We start from the raw sequence: 21,382 nt of genomic DNA on the forward strand, positions 1-21,382 counted from the left end.
AATGATAGTTTAGCAAGAAAGTATCACGTTATATGAATTGCTTAGTAAACTACAAATGATTGAAAATTGACCCAATCTCACCCCTTAGAGGGGGTGAGAATGGGTCAAAGTATTCGAAATCACCTATCTAAGAATATAAATTAATTTTATTGATCATATATAGTAAACCTACTTTAAACACAATGTTGTCATGACAAATAAAAGCTAAGGTAATTTTAAAAGATGATTAATCCACCTAAAAGGGCTAATACAACGGAAAAAATGGTCGAAATTTGATAAAACAACATTTGTATACTGTATCATCATTTTTAGCCATCATAATCATCATCATTAAGAGTTTCAACCTCCATGAGAGGAGGAGAAATTACAATGAGGGAGGGGCGAAGAAAGAATGAAAGATTGATTGTAAAAAAAACATGCTAGTTTTTGTATACTGCATAAGAAATGTCTAACCAAACCCTCCGTTATAAACTCTTATGTACATGATCATTGGCCTCTATATTGCTAAAGCAAATCACTCTATCTCAAGATAGAGGGTCGTCCAAATATTATGTTAAGTCTATTTTGTGAGCTTCCGATATTGCAGTACACTATGATTAGAGGAGCTGTCCACACGCATGGGTGTATTGTTATAAATGATTTTAGGCACTAAACGTATTAACACACTCGTTTGACGCTTCTCGACATATTTTTGAAAGAAAGCGTGCCTTAGTGAAAATACGGTAAACATGGCACCACTCTAACGTCAAATGGGGACTGGATAACAAGTTGAATTTTTAGTTAAGGTTATGTGCACTCGATAATTTGCTTGACCCAATCTCACCCCCATTCTTAATATTTAGACAAAGGGTCGAAAATATTAAGTTTTTAAATAAAAAGAGCAATGACAGCCCGCTTTTTTTATTACATCAACCAGGTAATACCTACAGCTAACCACTTATAAGAAAATTTATGGTTAGGTACTTGTATTAAACATTACGAAGGAGAAATTTTTTCAGAGTGATTTACTAGTAGTTTCATCATATAAGTTTAGCCACAAATTTAACAAAAAACGATTATTGCAAAACATCTTATTCTGTATCATGACGTGTAAAAACATCTCCCCTTTGAAATAATATAAAGTTTTCAATAAAAATTATCGATAGTTATGGAGCTATTTCAAATTATATGTTTCTCTGTTTTGACCCAATCTCACCCCCCAGACCCATTGTCACCCCCATCGACGGTATTTTTTTTATCAGTCAATGTCTCTATTCTAGCACTACAAAATAAAAATGAACATATTTGATTTTTAACAAGTGATAATGCAAGCCTTAAAAGTGGGTATCGATAAACTGCGCGCCCGGTTATAAGAGAAAATGGCTAAAATAGTAAAAAAATAGCTTTAATTCGATGAAAAAACAGGCCATACTAATCCAGAGGCATGTAGCACATACATTTTATAATATCGTAGAGAAAATTAAAATTTTTGTTTCATCACATATGAAATTTACACAGGTCTCGTACATTTTAGTGGTTTGAAAATTCTGATTGTCTCCAGCTTCAGGCACCGTCTTGTAAAGATCAGTGACCAAAATGGGATTTGAAAAAAAAAAAGCTTTTCAGAAAATAAGCCTGTTAGAGATCATGGAACGTTGATCATAAATTGGTTAACGTAAAATGGATTTGCAACTTCATACAATGCAACAAATTATATGTTCAGTGTACATTAGATACCGCCAATGTAACTAGTTACAGTATACCACAACAGATCAAATATTGGTCGCAGTGGTTATGCCCCAAACAGGGAAAAAAAAAGATACCGCCATATAAGTCGGTGACAAAAGTTAGTAATCGACTGCTGTTTTATATACAAAATGCTCTGGTTTGGAACCTTGTATTTGAGAGTGGTCCAATTAAGCTGATTTTTTGACCACGATCTACAAATTTCGTGTACGTTAACGGGATTCCATTGCGTTCCGGATGGTGATAAAAAAGTAACAGAGGGTGGTTTAAAGAAAAAAAGTAAGTAACCCACCGAAATTAAAAATTGGTTACTTACTTTTGTTTTCGTATGACCCTCTGAAACTTTTTGGCTAACCGTCGGAATGGAATGAAATCCCGTCAAACTAAAATTCACGTTAGTTCTCCAGTTTTTCCAGGTATATTTTGAAGATAAAATTAATAAATTTTATATTGGGATTTTTTTTCAATGATTCTCTGAATCACTCTCCAAACTTTTTTTGTTGCTGGTAGATTTTCTTCAGATTTATTTTCTTTTTGTGTACTAATCTTTTAGAAATTGTTCAAGAAATACTTCTAAGAATTGCTTTAGAGGTATCACCAGGATTTCTTGCAAGGATCCCCAAAAAAATGAAGGATTTTCTCAAAAATCCCATCAAAGCTTTTGACTGCAATTTCTTCAGACATATTAGATGAGATTCCCTCAAAAGTTCCTCTACGATTTTCTCCAGAAATCCTTCCAAAAATATGTCAAGAGATTCTGTAGAAGTTTGCCATGATTTTTTTTTGATTGAGATAATTGAAGAGATGCTTGAGGAGTATCTTCATGTGATGTTCCATGCATTTATCCAGGATTTCTTACAAAGATTACTCTGAAATTGCTTTGGGATTTTTTTGCCCAGGAACAAAACTTATAAAACCAAATTTCTAACTCTTGTAAAGGGCGGGGATTTTCTAATAGTACCTTATTTCCGGTACCGGCTTTTTGCGCCAACCCTGCGATGAGCAGAGATGCCAATACCGTAGTTGCGTGCCCGACTAACCCGAGAGAGACCCTCAGGGCAGGTTCTCCAGCCTATCAGATTCAAAAATTCTAACCCCGGATACGTTACGTACTCACTCAAAACCAATGCCAACGAATTCAGCGACCGAAATGTTTCAATTCTCACGACCGATCAAAATAAGCAAAATAAAACTCCCCTTCCCCTAAGAAAACTCAATACACCGCTAGAATTTCACTGTGAGCTGTTTAGGCCTATATCTCTGTATTCATCGTATCTCATACAGCTTTCAAAACTACCTCTATCACTACTCTACCCTAGGGGTGTGGTTGTGGCTTATACTAATGGTACCTTTTTATACGTTGCGGCCGTTGATGAACTCCTCCCGATGCTGCGCTCCTAGGCGTCGCTCTCGACCACCGGCTCTAGGCTAGTGGGACTCCGGCGAGGTTTTTCTGCTCGCTCAGGTGCGTGATTCAGGTGTACGCGGCGCCGATCTCATCCGTACGAGCAGCACGCGCCCGCAGCCTCTCGCGTCGCTCTCCGCTCAAACCCGATCGTAGGTAGTGGCGTCGGCGTGATCGGAACACGATGTTGGGTGAGTTCCGAGATCGACCACGTGCTCGTGGGTCGTTCACAAAATGCGGTGTGAGCAGTGACACGGTTCTTTCACGCGGCGTGTAATCGGACGCCGGTTTGATTTCCACCTACCAGGTGGATCACGACGGGATCGCTGTGGATTAAGATCCAAAAACCAAAGAAAAGCCACGTGATGTGGCTAAGCCACAAATCGGTTAACACACACCCATGATTAAAAAACCACACAAATATCTACCTTTTCGTTTTTCTTCCAGCTCCTACCGTAGCCTGCACTTCTGTTCACAATCTTTCGTTTTAATTTCTATATAAAGAGCACTACAGGTTAAATCTTTGATTTACTGAGTTGATTAGACAATTTTACCTCAACAGTGGTCACTTAACTACTCGGACCACTTTTTTATCACCTTTTTACAAAACGATTATTAACTTTGATTGGAACTATGGTTTAAAGCAAAGCTTCCACTGTTTTAGTTTAAAGCAAATCTTTACACAGCCTTAGATTTTTCCACCATGTGCTACTAACTTGGAACTTTTCTAGGGATCACTTTAAGACACGACTTGTAGGTTTCAGATCAAAACTAGAAATGGACGAGTTTTTAGGCTAAGGAGAGTCAAGTAGTCCATACGACAGTTAAGTTTAACTACTACGTATACATTCCTTGGCGGAAGTTGATCGTTTTCCTTTTTTTATCTCGAAGGTTGTCCTTATTCCTCCAACGAGCTTTTAAACCTGTTCCCGATTGTCTGTCTCGTTTTAAATTGTAGATATTTGTCCAAATCTCGTCGCGAAACCCCAATACATTGGTACCCAATATAAGTTATTAGATCTTAGGTAGATTTTAGATATTGTAGATGTTAAAAGTGCTCACGCCTACATGCCGCCCATCTCAGTCCACATTTCTGTTCTACACTCATGTTCCATCGGTTTACCGATTGGAAGCGAATGCTTTTGCTATAAAATTTGATGAGCTTTTTTATATCGGCATTTAAATAAACAGTTATTGTTGGCTTTTCCCAACTGTTACACACTTCTAAAACTTCTATAAAATACGTGAATGGAGCTTTTGAAGGAATTTCTTCGGACATTTTTTTTCACGATTTCTTCCTGTAATTTCTGCTTAATTTCTGGAAGAGTTTCTGAAAAAAATCTAAGAATATAGAAAGGATATCCAAAATAATTCCTGCTGGAATCTCGAAGAACTTCATGGAGAAATACCTGGAGAAAGTCCTGGAGAAACTCTTGTTGGAATTCCTAAAAAAGTTTATTGAGTAATTTTTAGGAAAATTTCTAGAAAATTTCTTTGAAAACATTTTGGAGGATTTTCCAAGAGCACTCCTGGAGCATTTTGTTCTGTATTATATTTCAGAAAGAACTCCTGTGGCAATACCTGGAAAAACGCACACGAATTCCAACTTATCTGATAAAGTGTCTTTTATTGAATAGTTTCATAATAATAATGAAGAATTCGTTTAGAAATTCTTGGATTTATTCATAGAAGGAAATTCTGAAGAAATACTATTCTATTCTATTCTATTCTAGTGCTTGCACAGCCAGTATTGAAAAGCATCCTGGAAATACCAAAATTTCTTCCGATATTTTCTTGTCAGCATTAATATTTGCAGCATATCAGAGATGATGTGACACAAATATTAAAACGGCCAGGCCCACTGTGCAGACTAATGGGTTGGAAGATAATTCAAAAACTTAAAGCAATCAGGTTATCCACTTATGAATAACATGATTGACAAACTTTTTTGAATTTAATGAAGGAAGAAACGGGGACAACCGTACCAACCGTTTCGTTTTAGGGGCAATGGTGTTTGAATATAAAATCGTTGGTGCTGCTAAGAAGGTTAATGCACACTCCGTTGGCGTCTATAGAAGGAAATTCTGAAGAAATACGCGGAAGAAATCCAGAAGGACTTTCTGTATAAGCTTTTGCGGGAATCTCTGGAGAAGCTTCTGTTTGACTCACTAGAATTTATTACACAGCAAAAAAAGCTTTTGGTCTATCTCAAGAGCAAACTTACGTACCTCCGACGGGTTTTGAGCCGCTGAATCCAAATCCGGGCTCAGATTTGCTTCAGCACGTCACATTTTCTAGCTATGCCTCTATTCATAGGGTATAATATACGATTTTGGGCTATTTTTGACTACAAACCATCAAGCATGGAAACATTTTTTTCAAGCCATCAAACATTAAATTGACAGTTAACATGGACATTAACTACTCATGCCAAAAATATTTCGTTTTACAAAATGGAATTTAATAGTTTAAGGTTTTATGTAAGGCAAGATTTTTCCCATACAAGTCACCCTCCAAACGTTGCATGCAAGCTTACTTACTAACATAAAATGCTTATATCTATCAAATTGGATCTGATAAATCGAAATATTTTGCATAAGTCATTAATTTAGATATTGATTGATCAATTTACCCTTTGATTGCTTAAATAAAATATTTCCATGCTTAATGGTTTGCAGTCAAAAAAGGTCAAAATTGTCTATTTTGCCCTACAAATTGAGGTATAGCTCATAATTGTGACGTGCTGGAGCAAATCTGAGCCCGGATTCAGCGGCCCGGAGTCTGTCACAGACACATAAGTTTGCTTTTGAGACAAAAAAAAATGTTGCGCTGTGTTATGCAAGAAAACCTGAAAAATTTAGTGGATGTAAAGCTAAATAAATTTCTGTGCGAATCCCTGGAGAAATTTCCGAGAATTATCTGGAAAGATTTTTTTTTATTAAGAAGAGTTTTTAAAAAATCCCCGACAGAGTTGCTATCTAGAAGAATTTTTGAAATTCTTGAGGGTATATTTAAAGTAATCCCTGGAGAAATTCCCTTTAAAATCCTTGGCAGAATTTCCGAAGGAACCGCTGCTAGAGTTTCTGACAAAATCCTTGGCAGATTTTAAGACAGAATTCCCTGAGGAATTTCTAAAGTTAACCATGAAGGCATTTAGGAAGGGATTAATAGAAGATTTCTCAAAGAAATCTGACACATTTATGAAAGAATTTTATAAAGAATTTCTGAATGGATTTTCACGGGTTTTTTTAGGAAATCTCTGGAAGAATGTCTTTTTCTTAACCCTTCAGCGCACGCGCTGTTGTAAAAAGTACAACACTACCAAAAAACCTCGCTTTTCGTATACAGCGCGGTGCAGTTTCGGTTGCTTGATGGCGCGCGTCCTGGAAGGTTAAGAAATCCGAATAAAAATTTCTGCAGAAGTTCTGAAATTATGAATTTCCGAAGCTCTGAAAGCATTTCTGAAGGGACCCGTGGATGATTCGGAAAAAAATCCGGTAGATGCCTTAGTGAAAATTCGGAAGCAAATTTTAGGGAAATCTCTGTAGCTTTCCATGGAATGTGTTTCAATGTAATCCAAGAGTCGTTTTGGAAGGAATCCAAGATAATACAAAAGAGAAATACCATGAGTTTCTGTTGTAACCTCAATTCTGTAATCTTTGAAGGAAATTCTAAAGGAAACTATGAGTTTTCTAAACGAGTTCCCAAAAAGTTTGTTCAAGAAATTCTCAGAGAAATCTCCAAATTTTTGGCAGAGTTTCTTTGACGTTTCCTGGAAGATTTTCCGAAGTAATCGCTGGACGAATTTCTAAAGAAATACCTGGAGGTTTTTTCACCGGAATCCATGGACCGTTTCTAAAGCTATCCATGGATGGTTTTCCAAATGACTCTGAAGCAATCACTAAACTTTTTCTGAAGACATTCATGGAAGAATTTCTAAAGCAATCATGCAAGGTTTTCTAAAAAAATCTTTTGAGAAGTTTTGAAAAATTTGATGAAGATCCCGAAAAGGAATTTCTTGCGAAACTTGTGGAGTTATTCTTGATTTAAAAAAAAAAACCTTGGGGGACTAGTTTCTGGAAAAATCCCTAAAATATGTTTTTAGACATTTTTGATAGAACTCTTGGAAGAAGCCATATAATCATTAGATTTAGAAAGACTGAATAAAAATGTCTCGGTATGAAAAAGTTGATTGATCTTACAATTTGAGAAAGCAAAAATTTTGGAAAATGGCACAGCTAACTTTTCTTAAAAATAAAATAATTACGTAATAAATTCAAATGAGCATGTATACAATAAAAGCTGCTTTTCCACTCTTCTAGAATTACAAAGGTTTTTTTACACGATTAATGAATGAAAATGCAAGCAAAAAAGACAATAGAAAATAAAAATGGATTTTAAATAAATGGAACACAAATTTCCCAGCTTCTGCATAGGCTTTTAACATCTATGGAGGCGCAAAAGCTTGTGCAAGAGCATATCAATTTGATCAAAAGCGCCTTCATTCTTTTTTTTCTTGGTGAGGATTTTCGAAATAAAAACATTGCTAAAGGTAAGGAATAAGTAGTGGGACAGTATCTCAACGAGAGTTTCTCCATCCTGATTTCCTAAAGGATAAATGGATTTACATTTCAGAAACTTTTTTTGATGATCTTATTATTCTTGTTAGAAGATTGACGCATATTGCCGATGGTAACAAGCAAGTTTTCTTGTGGGCCACATTATCACACTCTGGTTTATATTGTAGCACATTTGATAATAAATTTCAATTTATTGAAAAATGAAAATTCCAGGAGCTTCTCTACTTGGTTTTATTTATTTATCATCATTGATTTGAAATTTCATTTTCAATTAGGTAACGAAAAAGTATGCCAAATGTAAAACAAACATCAGTTTGAGAACGTTGAAATGTAGAATATCAACTTCCTTGGAATATATCATAGTAATAAGCAACATTAAACTTTTTTTTTAAATAATTGGTGTTGTTATCGCTCGGATATATTGTCCCATATCAGTGTTTCTTTCCTTACCGAAAGTTCATGTCAGTCTCAAGTATCAATATTGATTATTGATTTTTTTTCCATTTACTATATCGAAGTACAAATCAAGGATGAAACCCTCCGTATGCAGTCCATTTACTGCACATAAGTTATTCCCTCTTATAGCATCTCAAATAATTCATGCATCAGATGTAGCTGAAATCTATATGTATAAGCACATCTCCCAGCAGCCAAGCTGTTCAAATCGAGCTCCGCTTTAAATAGAACGACTCAGTTTCCAATATTGATTGCAGGAAACACATCCCTTTTTCTTTGTAATATGTAGGCTCCAGAAGGTGTTTGATGGTCCTTGAAGAAGAACATTTTCTCACCTTCTTACCCAAGAACAATGCCAATGTGAGCGGCAGTGCCAATGTCTGCACTTTCATCGACGTTCTCCGATAATAATCCGAAGCTGGAGATGCTCCGGCATGGAATGGTGCCTAGAGAGGTAGGTAGGTGTGTAGGTGTTGATGTAATGCTGCTGCAGCAGGTGTGGCAGATGCTGCAGGCCCGATGCATATGTGACTGCCCTGGAAGGTTTGAACGAATATCTAGCCCGAAATCCCATCAACCAAGTATCACGTGCAGCATGTAGCTAGGTGATGCAGAGAACAGCTTTTGTTCCTGTTCTGCATTGCCGGTTGGATCGGAACTGCTCGGAACTGCATGGGATGCTGGAAACGTGGAGGGATTTAGAAATATTGAAGCTTCTGCCCAGCTCCAGCTACCAATACTCTTTGCTGTTTCAGCTGCCAGTCCGGACGAAAAGGTTGATGGAATAATTTTAAATTTAATCTTTTGTATTTACTCAGCAGAGTGTGCGGTTGGGTTTAGCCGGAATTCAAGCGGGGTCGGTGGACAGATAGGACTCGGTGCGGTGAAGCAAAGAGAGATCCGAATGTTCTCACTTGTGTGCCAAGTTTTCCGAACACAATTGTATACGGTGTGTCAGAGTTTTCTCCGTTCCACAGTGGCATATAAACTGGAAATTAGGATCAAAAAACATCTATGCAAAAAACATAATTATTTTTAGAATATCGATTATTGGAAATTCTGCCTTCAGATAGTAAAACAACCGATCCCCTGAATTGAGGGCTTCAGGCCCCCGGAAATGCTTGAAAACTTAAACGCCTCTGAAATTTTACGTTACCCCTGGAAATGCCCCTGAAAACCTCCTGAAACTCTTAAAACCACTGCAATATGCATTGAGTCTCCTGCTCCTTAATCTCCCTTGAATTCCCCGAAACGTCCCTAAAAGTCCTTAAAGCACGCTAAAACACGTTTGAACAATTGTTTGAAATCCCCTAAAACCTCCTGAAACCACCTAAAAGCCCTCTGATATTGCTTTATGTACATCACTGGTACTGAATAACCCTCCATCAACAGTGGATCTCGGCAGGTTAACCTTTCTGGACAGTGAACGTGCGCCAATTTGAACCTTAAACCCATTGGCGTAACTAGAGGGGGGGGAGACAATTCTCAACTTGTCACTCTTTACAAAATCATTGTCCAAAATGGTCTATGTAATAATTTGGTTTTGTTTTGAAATTTTATATAACCAGCATTATATAAAAATCAATACTTTGTACATCTTCTTTTTTAAGTCGCTGAGAAATTGAATCTAAATGATAATTTCCAGAAATTCCTTGATGAGTATCTTTAAGAATCTTTGAATTTTCTAGCAGCATTGCTGCAAAATTCGGTTAAGTGCTTCTTTATGGAATTCAAGTATCATGTGGGAAAAAAATCTGGTTGAATTAGCAATGGAATTCCACCAAAAGTTTTTGAATTCCTAGTGAGAATAGATGTCACATAATTAATAATTTCTTTTATTTCGTGGACCAGGGGTATTTTTGCGTCTATCAAACAACGCACAAATTCAAATGGTCATTGAGGAAGTTTTAATATATTCAAAAGCTGATGCTGCAAGGGGTAATCTTGAAGGTATTCATGATTGGACTTGTGAAAGACTTGGTACTCAGATAATTGAAACTGTGCTGACAATTAAGTAATTGAGAATTGTACTGAGATAATTGTGAAAGAATTTAGGGATGACTTATTGGAGCATTTCTTGACTTCTGTGTCCCTCTAAAATTATCTAAAAGAATTTCAATACAAATCGCTGGACGAATTCCTCTAGAAATCCTTCAAATTGTTCAGAAAATCTACAAGTAATCCAAAAAAAACCTGGGGTGAATCCCTGAAAAACATTATGAACGGAATACTGAAATTTTTTAACTAATCGCTGAATAAATTTTTGAAAAAATCCCGAGAGAAATTTCGGAAGAAATCATCACAAGAAATCTCGGAGCAATACCTGCAGGAATCCCTGGAATAGTTTCTGAAAGCATACCTGGAGGAATCCCTGGATGAATTGCTGGAGGAATCCGAAGAGCAATTATGCGAGGAATTTCAGGAAAAAAGTCTGAAGAATCTGCATCAAAAATCCCTGTAGAAATTACTAGAATTTTTTTTGAGATGAATCCTTGGAGAAATTTTTGGATGCAATCCTGGAGGAATCCCAGGAGGAATTCTTCGAGAAATCACAGGAGGAATTCCAATATGTATTTCTGGAGGAAATCCGGGAGAATATTACAAGTTTTATTTTTGTGCTAAATGTGCTATTTTAACTTGTAAATATTCTCCTAGTATTAATGCATATTTATAGGGCTCTAACAGAATAGGGGCCCGCAATCTTATTTCGATTGCCAACATTCAGGCCATTTCGGGCTGTGATTAAGTACTAGAGATGTAAACCTTCCCCAGGCACAGACTTCAAGTTATAGAACTCTAGTGATGAAACCCGAATCGAACGGCCCCCTTAGGATTAGAAATTCCTAGACAAAACTCAAGCTATGAAAGCAACACATGCTGCGAACGAAAGGCAACCTGCCAGACAAAATACGATTACAGGATTGACTGATGGACCAACAACATTTATGAAACCTCGTCATCCTGTCATCGGAAACTGTTATCCACTAGGTAACAGGGCAAGATATATGTTGTGTGTTGTATTTGTCCTTCTGTTATGTCCTATTTTATTACGCATTTGTAGTGTTCCACTATGATATGTTATATTTTTTTGTGCAGTTATAGTGCTTCATTATTTTTTCGTAATAAGAACCTTCTGGAAAAATTTCATGCAGAATCTCTGGAAAAGTTCCTGGACTAATGCCTGGAGCATTAGGGGTTTTTTTATTATCGTACAAATTGGTACGAAGGTTCTGAAGGTTAATATTTTTTTTTCATAGGTAAGGATCATATATATTTGAAACACTAAACTAAAAAAATCAGGGTCGCCTAATTTTCCGGAAAGCTCCAGTGAAAAACAAACATTTTCCAAATCAAAAGCAAATTTTCTCAGCAATTCCTAGATGTATTTCTGGCAGAAATCCTAGAAAATTTTCTGGATAAATTCCTGGCGGATTCCCTGGAGAAGTTAATGGAGAAATTTCTGAAGGAGGCATCCCTGGAGAAGTTCCTGGAGTAACGCCTGGAGCATTAGAGAAATTTCTGATGAAATTCCAAGATAAATTTCTAGAAGAATTCCCAGAGAAATTTCTGGAGGAATTCCAGGAGGAATTCTTGGAGGAATTACTGGAGGAATCTCATGGAAGAATCCTTAGAGGAATCCCTACAGGATTTTCTGGTATATTCTAGGAGGAATTCCTGGTGGAATTTCTAGAAGATCCCGTAAAATAACTCCTGGACTGATTTCTAGAGGAGTTAAAATTCATGGATTAATTCCTGGAGGAAACCTGCAAGAATTTCCGGAGGAGTCCCTTAGAGAAATTCCTATAGAATTTGCTGAAGAATCTCCTGAAAGAATATCGGAAGCAATCTCTGAAGGATTTCCTGCAGAAATTCCTGGAGGAGTGCTGTAGGAATTTCCGAAGAAATTCCTGGATCAATTTCTGAAGAAATACCTGCGGTAAATCTTAGTGGAATTTCTGGAGGTGCCGCTGGAGACATTGAGACTGGTAGTAATTTCTGAGGAATTCCTGAAGGAATTCCTATATGAATTCCCGAAGGACTTTCTGAAGGAATTCCTGGGGTATTTCTGAAGAAACCCCTTAAGGAGTTCCAGCAAAAATTCTTAGAGAAATTTCTGCAGAAATTCTTGGAAGAATCCCTGGAGGAATTCTTGGAAAGTACCCTGCAGATATCCCTGCTACAAATTTCTGGAGGAACCTTAGGAGGAATTCCTGGAGGAACTTCCGGACAAGTTCCAGGCGGAATCTCAGGAGGAATTTCAGGATAAATCTCTATAGGAAATCCTGGGGAAACTCCATGGAACTATTCATGGAAGGATTGTAGAAGGAATCCCTTAATTAATTCTTTGAGGAATCCTTCAATGAATTCCTAAAAGAATCTCTAGAGGAATTCTGGAAGGAATCCATGGAGGAATTTCTGAATAAATTCCTGGGGAAATTCCTAGATAAATTCCTAGAGGAATTCTGAGAGGAGTTTCTAATGGAGTTCCAGGAGAAATTTCCAGAGGAATTTCAGGAGGAATTGCAGGAGCAATTTCAGAAGTAATTTCTGGAAGAATTACTGGAGGAATCATCGGTGGAATTTCTGGAGGAGTTCTAGGAAGAATTCCTGAAGGAATTCCTGTACGAATTTCCGAAGAAATTCCTGGATCCATTCCTGAATAAATTCCCGGAGCTATTGCTGAAGAAATACCTGGGGTATTTTTTTTTTTGTGAAATTCGTGGTAGAACTCCTGGAGGAGTCCCTGGAGAAATGCCTGGATAAAATCCTGGAAGAATGCCAGGAGGAATACCTGGAATGATTCTTCAATTAATTCCGGATAGAATTTCTTGGGAAATTTTTAATAGAATCCCTTGAGGATTTCCTGGAGGATTTCTGAAAAAATATTTGAAGGAATTCCTAGAGAAATCTCAGAAGGTATTCATTCAGGAATTTCAGGAAGAATGATTGTATTATTTCTTGGATAAACTCCGGGAGGAATTCTTGGGATAATTTCTTAATGAATCCCTGGAGGATTTTCTAGATAAGTTCTTGGAGAAATTGCGGTAATGCCTGGAGCAATCTCAGGATAAATTTTTAGATGAGTTCCTGGTGGAGTTTTTAGTAGAATTCTGGGAGGGACCTTTAGAAGAACTCCCGGAGCAATCTCTAAATGAATTCCTGGAGAAATCCCGGGATGAGTCCATGGAGAAACTCCCAGGAAAAATTTCTGAAGAAACCTCTTGAAAAATTCCTATAGGAATCCTTAGAGAAATTTATGGAGAAATTCTTGGAAGAATCCCTGGGAAAATTCTTGGAAAAATTCCTTGTGGAATCCCTGAAGCAATTTCCGCAATTCTGAAGAAATTCCAAAAGAAATTTCTGCAGAAATTTCAAGAGAAATTTCTGAAGAAACTCCAAGAGAAATTTGCGTTGCGTTGCGTTGCGTTGCGTTGCGTGGTAACGGAGTAATTCGTAGATTGCATACTGAAAGTTGTTATGTTAAAACATTGATACTCCTATTCTAACTGCTTATGGAATGCTATTTGGGAGGGAATAGCTATCCAATTAGAGGTTGAAGTAAAAAGACATGAAAACTTCCATTGCCGGCCACGCCCATCTTCTCCGTTACGAGGATAGGAAAGGATGTGATGATATGACACCTACTTTATGAAAGGCCAGCGACTCACCGGCGCCCCCATAGGTGTCAAGGAGTTGGATATTTGGAATGGGTTGATTTGGGATTCACTATAAGCGAGTGATCCGACAAGATTCAGATTGTGTGAGTGTATTTGATTGAGAAGTACATGTACTGCCGTAATTCTGCAAAGTGACGTAAGCGACATTGATAGTTTTGACCCATTTTTTGGTTATTATACATAAACCTCTTGTTCATCCTCTAAGTTTCTTTCCATAGATGATAGATTACGATTAGATCTTGCATTCTAATACAGCAGGCATCCCACAGTGTTATTATTACACCAGATATTATTTATAATATACCAAAAAATATCGACATTTTGAATGGCGCTTACGTCACTTTGCAGAATTACGGCAGTGTAGATGTGTTGATGTGAGTGTAAGTGTTTTAGTATGTTTGATCACCAACGTTGGGAGTGACGTAGCTAAAAAGTTTTGTCACTCCTTGGGCCATCTTTCTTCAGGGATGGGGCACAGGCATTTACACTGTGTCCTGGCTAACAAGCCTAGGCTTAAGCGCCATTGCTCGCTCTCTGAAACGATAAGAAATACGTTATGTAGATGGGAAGGGGTAGCAGGGAAGGGATATCTATTTATCGAGATGCCAGCGACTCACCGACGCCCTCGTAAATAGAAAGGAGATGGGATTTTGGTATGGGAATTGGTGAAGTTTTTGATTGTTAATAATACTTTTTACTGTGATTTTATGAGAAGATGGATAAATATTACATAAATGTTGTTTTAAAACCGTTAAAACAAGCCTTATGTGTGAAAAGTAAAAGAGGCACGACAAAATGAAATGTAAAAAGGGTTGTTTGACTGTCTCCTCTCCGTTTCGCCAAGGCAACCGATTTTTGCGCTCGCACATTCTTATGCTTAAAATATCTAGTTCTATTGGCAATAATTTAAGTTTACGCCATTGTTCCTAACAAGTATGAAACTGGAATTCTCTCACCCGGATGGCGTTTTCTTGCCAATTATCCTTCATATGCATCAGCCACGGTTGCCGCACTCCGATGGCCCGTCACGATGCGCCGTCAGACAATCACCAGTTTGTATCATTCGATCACGATCACCTTGAGCTTTTCTTTGCTCATCAGCTTTTGCTCTCACAGGAAATTCACTTAAAATCAGCCCCTGTTTCGCTTCTCTCCATGTTTCGCCCACTTTCCATCAAAACCTTAAGAAACTTTTCTTCCAACACTCCAGCTTTATTTCTCTTCCGGTCTTTTTTATTTTTCACAGCTCAGCTGAGATCTTCAGCTCACTCTCTTTTCTGGGCATCAAGTTTCTTTTTTCAACGCTCTACCACTACTTTTCATTTTTTTCTTACACGACTCCAACTATGTCCCAACTTCACTGATCGCCAGATCATCCGGCCAATGAACACTTCCCTTCTCAACAGTTACGAGCACTTCCTTTATACCAAAACGTTTTCTTTTATTCACCTGCCGACTACTTCTTTTTCGTCTAACTCTATGTGCGCCATTGGTCGGCTGGCAGCACCACCACACAATTAGCGCTTCTCACCTTACACTCGCTTCAATCTAATTTTTGTTCCCAGCTCCAACCTTCCAGCCTTATCAATAAATTGTTATTTTCACTCAAAAACACTCCACCGATTTCGAATCACCAATTCCAGAATCTCCCGCCTAATGATATTTAAACGCGAAAAATACCGAAGAAACTCCAAGAGAAATTTCTGAAGAAATTCAAAGAGAAATTTCTAGAGGAATTCCCAGAGGAATTTTTGGAGGAATTTCAGGAGGAATTCCTGAAGGAATTGCGGTAACTGAAGGAATTCCTATGGGAGTTCCTTATTCTATTCCTGGAGGACTTTCTGAAGGGATTCTTAGGGTAATTCTTAAGAAACCTCTTGAGGAATTCCCGGAGGCATCCTTAGAGGAATTTCTAGAGATTTACGTGGAAGAATCCCTGGGTGAAAGTTCTTGGTGTAGTGTTTTTGTATCGCGAAATGTGCCCTTGATTACCCAGTAGCTAGCCAACCATGGAATTGCCGGAGAAATCTTGCGTCTTGAATCGGCCCAGCACTGATAGTATTGACCACCTCGTTTCAAAAGAAACCTGGAGGAATCCCCAAAACAATTTCTGGGAGAACCTCAGGAGGAATTGCTGGACAAATCTGTATAAAAAATCTTGGGGAAATTCCGTGGGACTATTCAATTCATGGAAGAACTCCAGGAGAAATCCCTAAATGAATACCTTGAGAATCCCTGGATGAATTCCTGGAAGAATCTCTAGAGGAATTCTGGAAGGAATCCAGAAATTTTTAGAGGAATTCATAAAGGAATTTCTGGTGGAGTTCCAGGAGGATTTTCTGGAGGAATTACTGCAGGAATCATCGGTGGAATTTCTGAAGGGATCCGTGAAATAAATCCTGGAGGAATGTGCAGAGGATATTCCTGGATTAATTCTTGGAGGAAACCCTGGAAGAGTTTTCGGAGGAATTCATGGAAGAAATCCTGGATCTATTCTTGAATAAATTCCTCGAGTAATTCCTGAGGAAATACCTGGGGTTATTCCTGGAGAAATTCTTGGTAGAACTCTTGCAGGAGTCTCTGCAGAAATGCCTGAATGAAATCCTAGAGGAATGCCAGTAGGAATACCAGGAATAATTCTTGAAAAAAATCCGGGAGGAATTTCCGAAGAAATCCCTTGAGGAGTTCCTGGAGGAATCTCAAGATTCATTCCTGATGAAATACAAAGTTCGATTTCTGAGGAAATTCCTGGAGGAATTTCTGAAGAATTCTCAAGGGAAATACTGAAGAGTCCGCTGAAATTCCTGAGGAAATCCTGGATTAATTCCTGCGGGAGTTTCTGAAGGAGTCCAAACAAGAGTTCTTGCAGAAATGTTTAAAATAATCCCGGAATTTGTTTTTGAAAGAATAACAGAAGAAATTTCCGGTTTATCCCTGGAGGGATTTCTGAAGAAACCCGATGAAGAAACCCGATGAGGAATTCCGAAAGCAACCCCATGAGGAACTCTTTATCGAATCACAGGAGAGCTTTCTTAGCGAATACCTGGAAGAATTTTTGTAGGAATATTCCTGGATAAAAAAAAAATGAAGAAATCAATGTCTGCAGTAATTGTTAAAGAAATACTAGGATCCCTAAAGGTTTTTTTAACAAATTTTTCAAGCAATTCTCGGAGTATTTTTTAATAATCGCTAAGTAAAACTTTCCAAGATAATTTCAGGAATACTTTTCTGCAGAAATATTTCGAATCATTCCAGATGTAATTATTGGAGCAATCTCTAGTGGAATTCTGGAAGGCATATATGGAGAAATCGATGTAGAAATCTCTGAATACATTCAAAAATATCTTAAAGGATCTCTGGAGAAATTCCTGAAGAAAACCTCGAAAAAAGCACTGGAACAATTACTGGAGGAACCTCTAAAGATATCCCAGGAAAAATCCCCGAAAAAAATGTCTAGTGGAATCCCTAGATAAATTATTGATTGAATTTCTGGAAGAAGCCATGATGGAATCACTGAAGCAAACTATGGAAAATAATCTTGGAGGAATTGTTCGTACTCATATAGTTTACGAAACTATGAACAAATCTGAAACACTCATTTTGATTACTCAAAACTACAATACCGATTTGCATATTCACATATCGGGCGCCCATCCCGCTTAAAATTCATCTCAAGTCAGGCCCCCCCCTGGGCCCACTCCAGGAAAAATCCTAGTTACGCCAATGCTTAAACCTCACCGCGCTCGTGGTGTGTACGAGGTTTTTTGGTTATGTTATACTTTTACTTTCACCAAATCAAAACCAACAAAGCAGCTGGTAAGGATGGTATCGCAGCTCAACTCATCAAGATGGGCCCAGAAAAGTTGGCCACCTATCTGCATCGGCTGATAGTTAGGATCTGGGAAACCGAACAGCTATCGAAGGAGTGGAAGGAAGGGGTAATCTGCCCCATTCACAAGAAAGGCGACCATTTGGAATGCGACAACTTCAGGACGATCACTATTGTGAATGCTGCCTACAAAGTGCTATCCCAGATCATCTTCCGTCGTCTGTCACCTAAAACAAACGAGTTCGTGGGAAGTTATCAAGCCGGCTTCATCGACGGCCGGTCGACAACGGACCAGATCTTTACCGTACGGCAAATCCTCCAGAAATGCCGTGAATACCAGGTCCCAACGCATCACCTGTTCATCGACTTCAAAGCGGCATACGACAGTATCGACCGCGCAGAGCTATGGAGAATCATAGACAAAAAAGGCTTTCCTGGGCAGCTGACTAGACTGATTAAAGCAACGATGGACGGTGTGCAAAACTGCGTAAGGGTTTAAGGTGAACTATCCAGTTCCAGGGAACGATTTTCACAAAATCCGGTCAATTTGTGTGCTTTGCGGACGACATGGACATCATAGCCAGAACATTTGGAACGATGGCAGAGCTGTACACCCGCCTGAAACGCGAAGCAGCAAAGGTCGGACTGGTGGTGAATGCCTGAAAAACAAAGTACATGCTGGTAGGCGGAACCGAACACGACCGGATCCGTCTGGGTAAGTAATGTTACGATAGACGGGGATACTTTCGAGGTGGTGGAGGAATTCGTCTACCTTGGATCCATATTGACGGCTGACAACAACGTGAGCCGTGAAATTCGGAGGCATCATCAGCGGAAGTTTACATTCTGAGTTAAATCGAGCGTGACAAATGAGCTGAATCGTGAATTTTGACTGCTTTTACTTCTCTCCATACAAATGTGGGTTGGTCTGATTGAGATATTTCAATTAGAATCTTACAGAAAGGATGTTAGTAGTTTTTGAGCAATACTATTTTTTTTTTATTAATAAAACATTGCAGCCGAAAAAAGTAGCAAAACTTGCTTAACCAGGCGATTCTTATACCGTTACCGTTATTCACATGCGAAACAGGCAAATCGACTGGATCTCGTAAAAATCGGTTGTTGGCTTCGAATTTTCAAAAGACAAGCAATCGCTGACTAGTGACTAAACCCTCGTTTCATAAAAATTTGACTGTCTTTCTCACAGATCCCTCCCACTGTTCATCTGTTCAAGAGTCGTATATAGCTGAAGGTGAGTGGCTTTCTGAAATCTGGGCAAACCCAGTAGCCAAGTGAATTATTTTCCGCTATCCTGCCTCTTTTGCTCACCCACAGCCGGCGAGAAGGCCATTGTTTGACTTTCGTTACCGACTGTGTTTTAGGTAGGTATGTACGTACGTTTTGGATTCAGTCAGATGGAAACGGGAAGCTGCAGAACTGGCCGTCGTCGTCGTCCTCGGTTGGATCCCAACTCAAAGGAATCCAAATGTCACCGGAGTGTTTGTTGTGGTGTGGTGGGCTCGGCTGTGGCGACGGTGGCGACATCGGTTTACTGTCGCCGTCCGAGGGTATCAGTGTGTGAATTTGCTTTGATTTAGTATCGATCCGGGTGTGAGCGGGTTGGTCATTAATATAAATCGATTGTTGTGGGAGGGATGATGTAATTGCAGACACAGAATGGGTGGTTGTGTGAATCAACACAATAAACGATCCAAACGAGCCATGTTGCAGGTTGTGTTGCTTCTCGTTCAATATGTGAGAAACTTGTTGCATAGTTGGGTCCTTTCAGTACATCTCGTTGAACTAAATAAAACGATTCAAATACCTTGAGTTTATATTGAAATGAGATCCCTTTGAGATCTTACCATGATTATTGAAATCTGGTTGTCCATATCTGGGACATCATACCTTTAGCATCCAGGGCCCATAATATAGCCAGCCAAAGCGGTAAACATGCAGTTCAGAAAGACCATGCTAAAGGTGAAAAGTTCGATTTCCGGTTGGGTCAGGATCTTTTCGTAATGAATATATTCTTAATTTTCTTGGTCATATAGTATCATTCCAAATCATAGCTATTACGCCACCGATTGCTCCCAAACAAAAAGTGCATCAATCGATTGTTTTGAGTTTTGAACAGATGGAGCAGTCTCCCTATGAATGCTACAATTATAATTAGGCAATTTAATCTTTTACCTTATTAGTTATTAGGTAACATTGCTTACAAACCACTGAGCCTGCTTCTCAACTCAATCTCAGAACACGCGGCGCCAAGAGGTAGACTATTCCCTACGAAGTGAATTACAAAAACGCATGTTTCCAGAATCAATTTGAGAGGTCGGAGCGTAAACTGTATTCTCATCAGAGCGGTGGACATTGATTCTGATTGAACTTTTTAAGTGACTTTCGTAAATGGCTTCAACCATCCCGTGCCGAACGAAATCAATTGCTTCATTACGATTGCTGCTCTGTAAGTAAAAGTTTTCACATCAAATAACTTTCCCAATCTCCGCCCTTCCCAAAAAATAAACTTCAGTCGAAATTGATACTCGATCAATTTTAATCAGCGCACGTGCTCCAAATTCGGGCTATTAAATTTGCTTTCTCACGGTGTTAAATAAAACAGAGCAACAATCACACCGGCGGAGAGCAGAACGAAAATGAAAAATTCACGCCTCAGTTCGGCTTCTGCCGGACGACGACGATGCACACGGTTCTGTTATTCTTTCAGCGCGAATCTCTAGTTCCCAGCCCAGCCTCGCTTGGCCTGGTGTGGCGTGGCGGTGCGACCAAAATCCCAGGCAAAAAGCTACCCCATTCCGTTGGTGACGATTGGCTGGCATCGTGATGCTCTCTATAAGTACAGCAGCGCTCTAAAGCTAATTTACACAATGTCGGGTAAATTCAAAATGATTGTTTTTGAAGTAATTCGAGGGCCGAATATACGCAAAAAATCCTTAAGTTCATTTGCATAATTCACAATACAGCTTTTTAGCAATAGGGAAGTGGAACCATCTCGGCAGGGGTCCTATTTTGGGCACTTTCCTGTTATCTCTCAGCCAATTCTGAACCAACTGACACAATTTTTGAACCGCGATGAGATACGTATAGTATCTAACCGTGTACAAAATTTCAAATCAATTGGCTTGGAATTGACTGAGTTATAGCGAAGAGTGCCCAAAATACCGACCGCTGCCCAAGTGGTTCGCTACCCTATTCAAGAAGCTGGGTTTAAACCCAACTTCCAGAAGTATATGTTTTCAGGGTTTTGTAGTTTCTTGTCTTTTTCCAAACAAAAGTTATTACTGTATTCGAAACTTTGTGTCATTTGGACAAACTTTAGAAGACTGCTTGGATGACTGCTGGTTTCCAAATTTTGTATAAGTGATTTTTAGCGTGTAAGAAACCGAGTGGACGAAATCTTGCCTGGAAACTTTCTTCAGGCAAATCAGACACCTACACACAGTCAACGGAGAAGACGACAATGACACTCGGCACCACCGCGCAGCAGCTAGTGACTGGATGAAGTGAGCGAAATGGTGACAAAGAATTGGACTGTACGTACCAAAGGAGTGACGAAAAAACTATGGCCATGCGGCATGACGGTTTACTTTTCTTGGAAGGATAAAGCATTGCATGTCTACTATCCTACATGAACCAAAGTTACAAAATGATGGAACGATATTCTGGAATACATCTGTTCACAAGTTCC

General features: G+C 38.7%; 1 protein-coding gene across 1 annotated transcript in view; it reads left to right on the forward strand.

Moving 5' to 3' along the window:
- Positions 1-8,542: 8,542 nt before the first annotated feature.
- LOC134288789 (uncharacterized protein DDB_G0271670-like) overlaps positions 8,543-21,382 on the forward strand; it is a 105,588-nt gene continuing 92,748 nt past the window's right edge. The window contains exons 1-2 of the mRNA XM_062854664.1: positions 8,543-8,620; positions 20,297-20,514. Of these exons, the coding sequence (XP_062710648.1) occupies positions 8,543-8,620; positions 20,297-20,514 (296 nt within the window). The remainder of the gene's footprint in view (positions 8,621-20,296; positions 20,515-21,382) is intronic.

This window comes from Aedes albopictus, chromosome 2 (genome assembly GCF_035046485.1).
Source record: "Aedes albopictus strain Foshan chromosome 2, AalbF5, whole genome shotgun sequence".
NCBI classification, from domain to species: domain Eukaryota; kingdom Metazoa; phylum Arthropoda; class Insecta; order Diptera; family Culicidae; genus Aedes; species Aedes albopictus.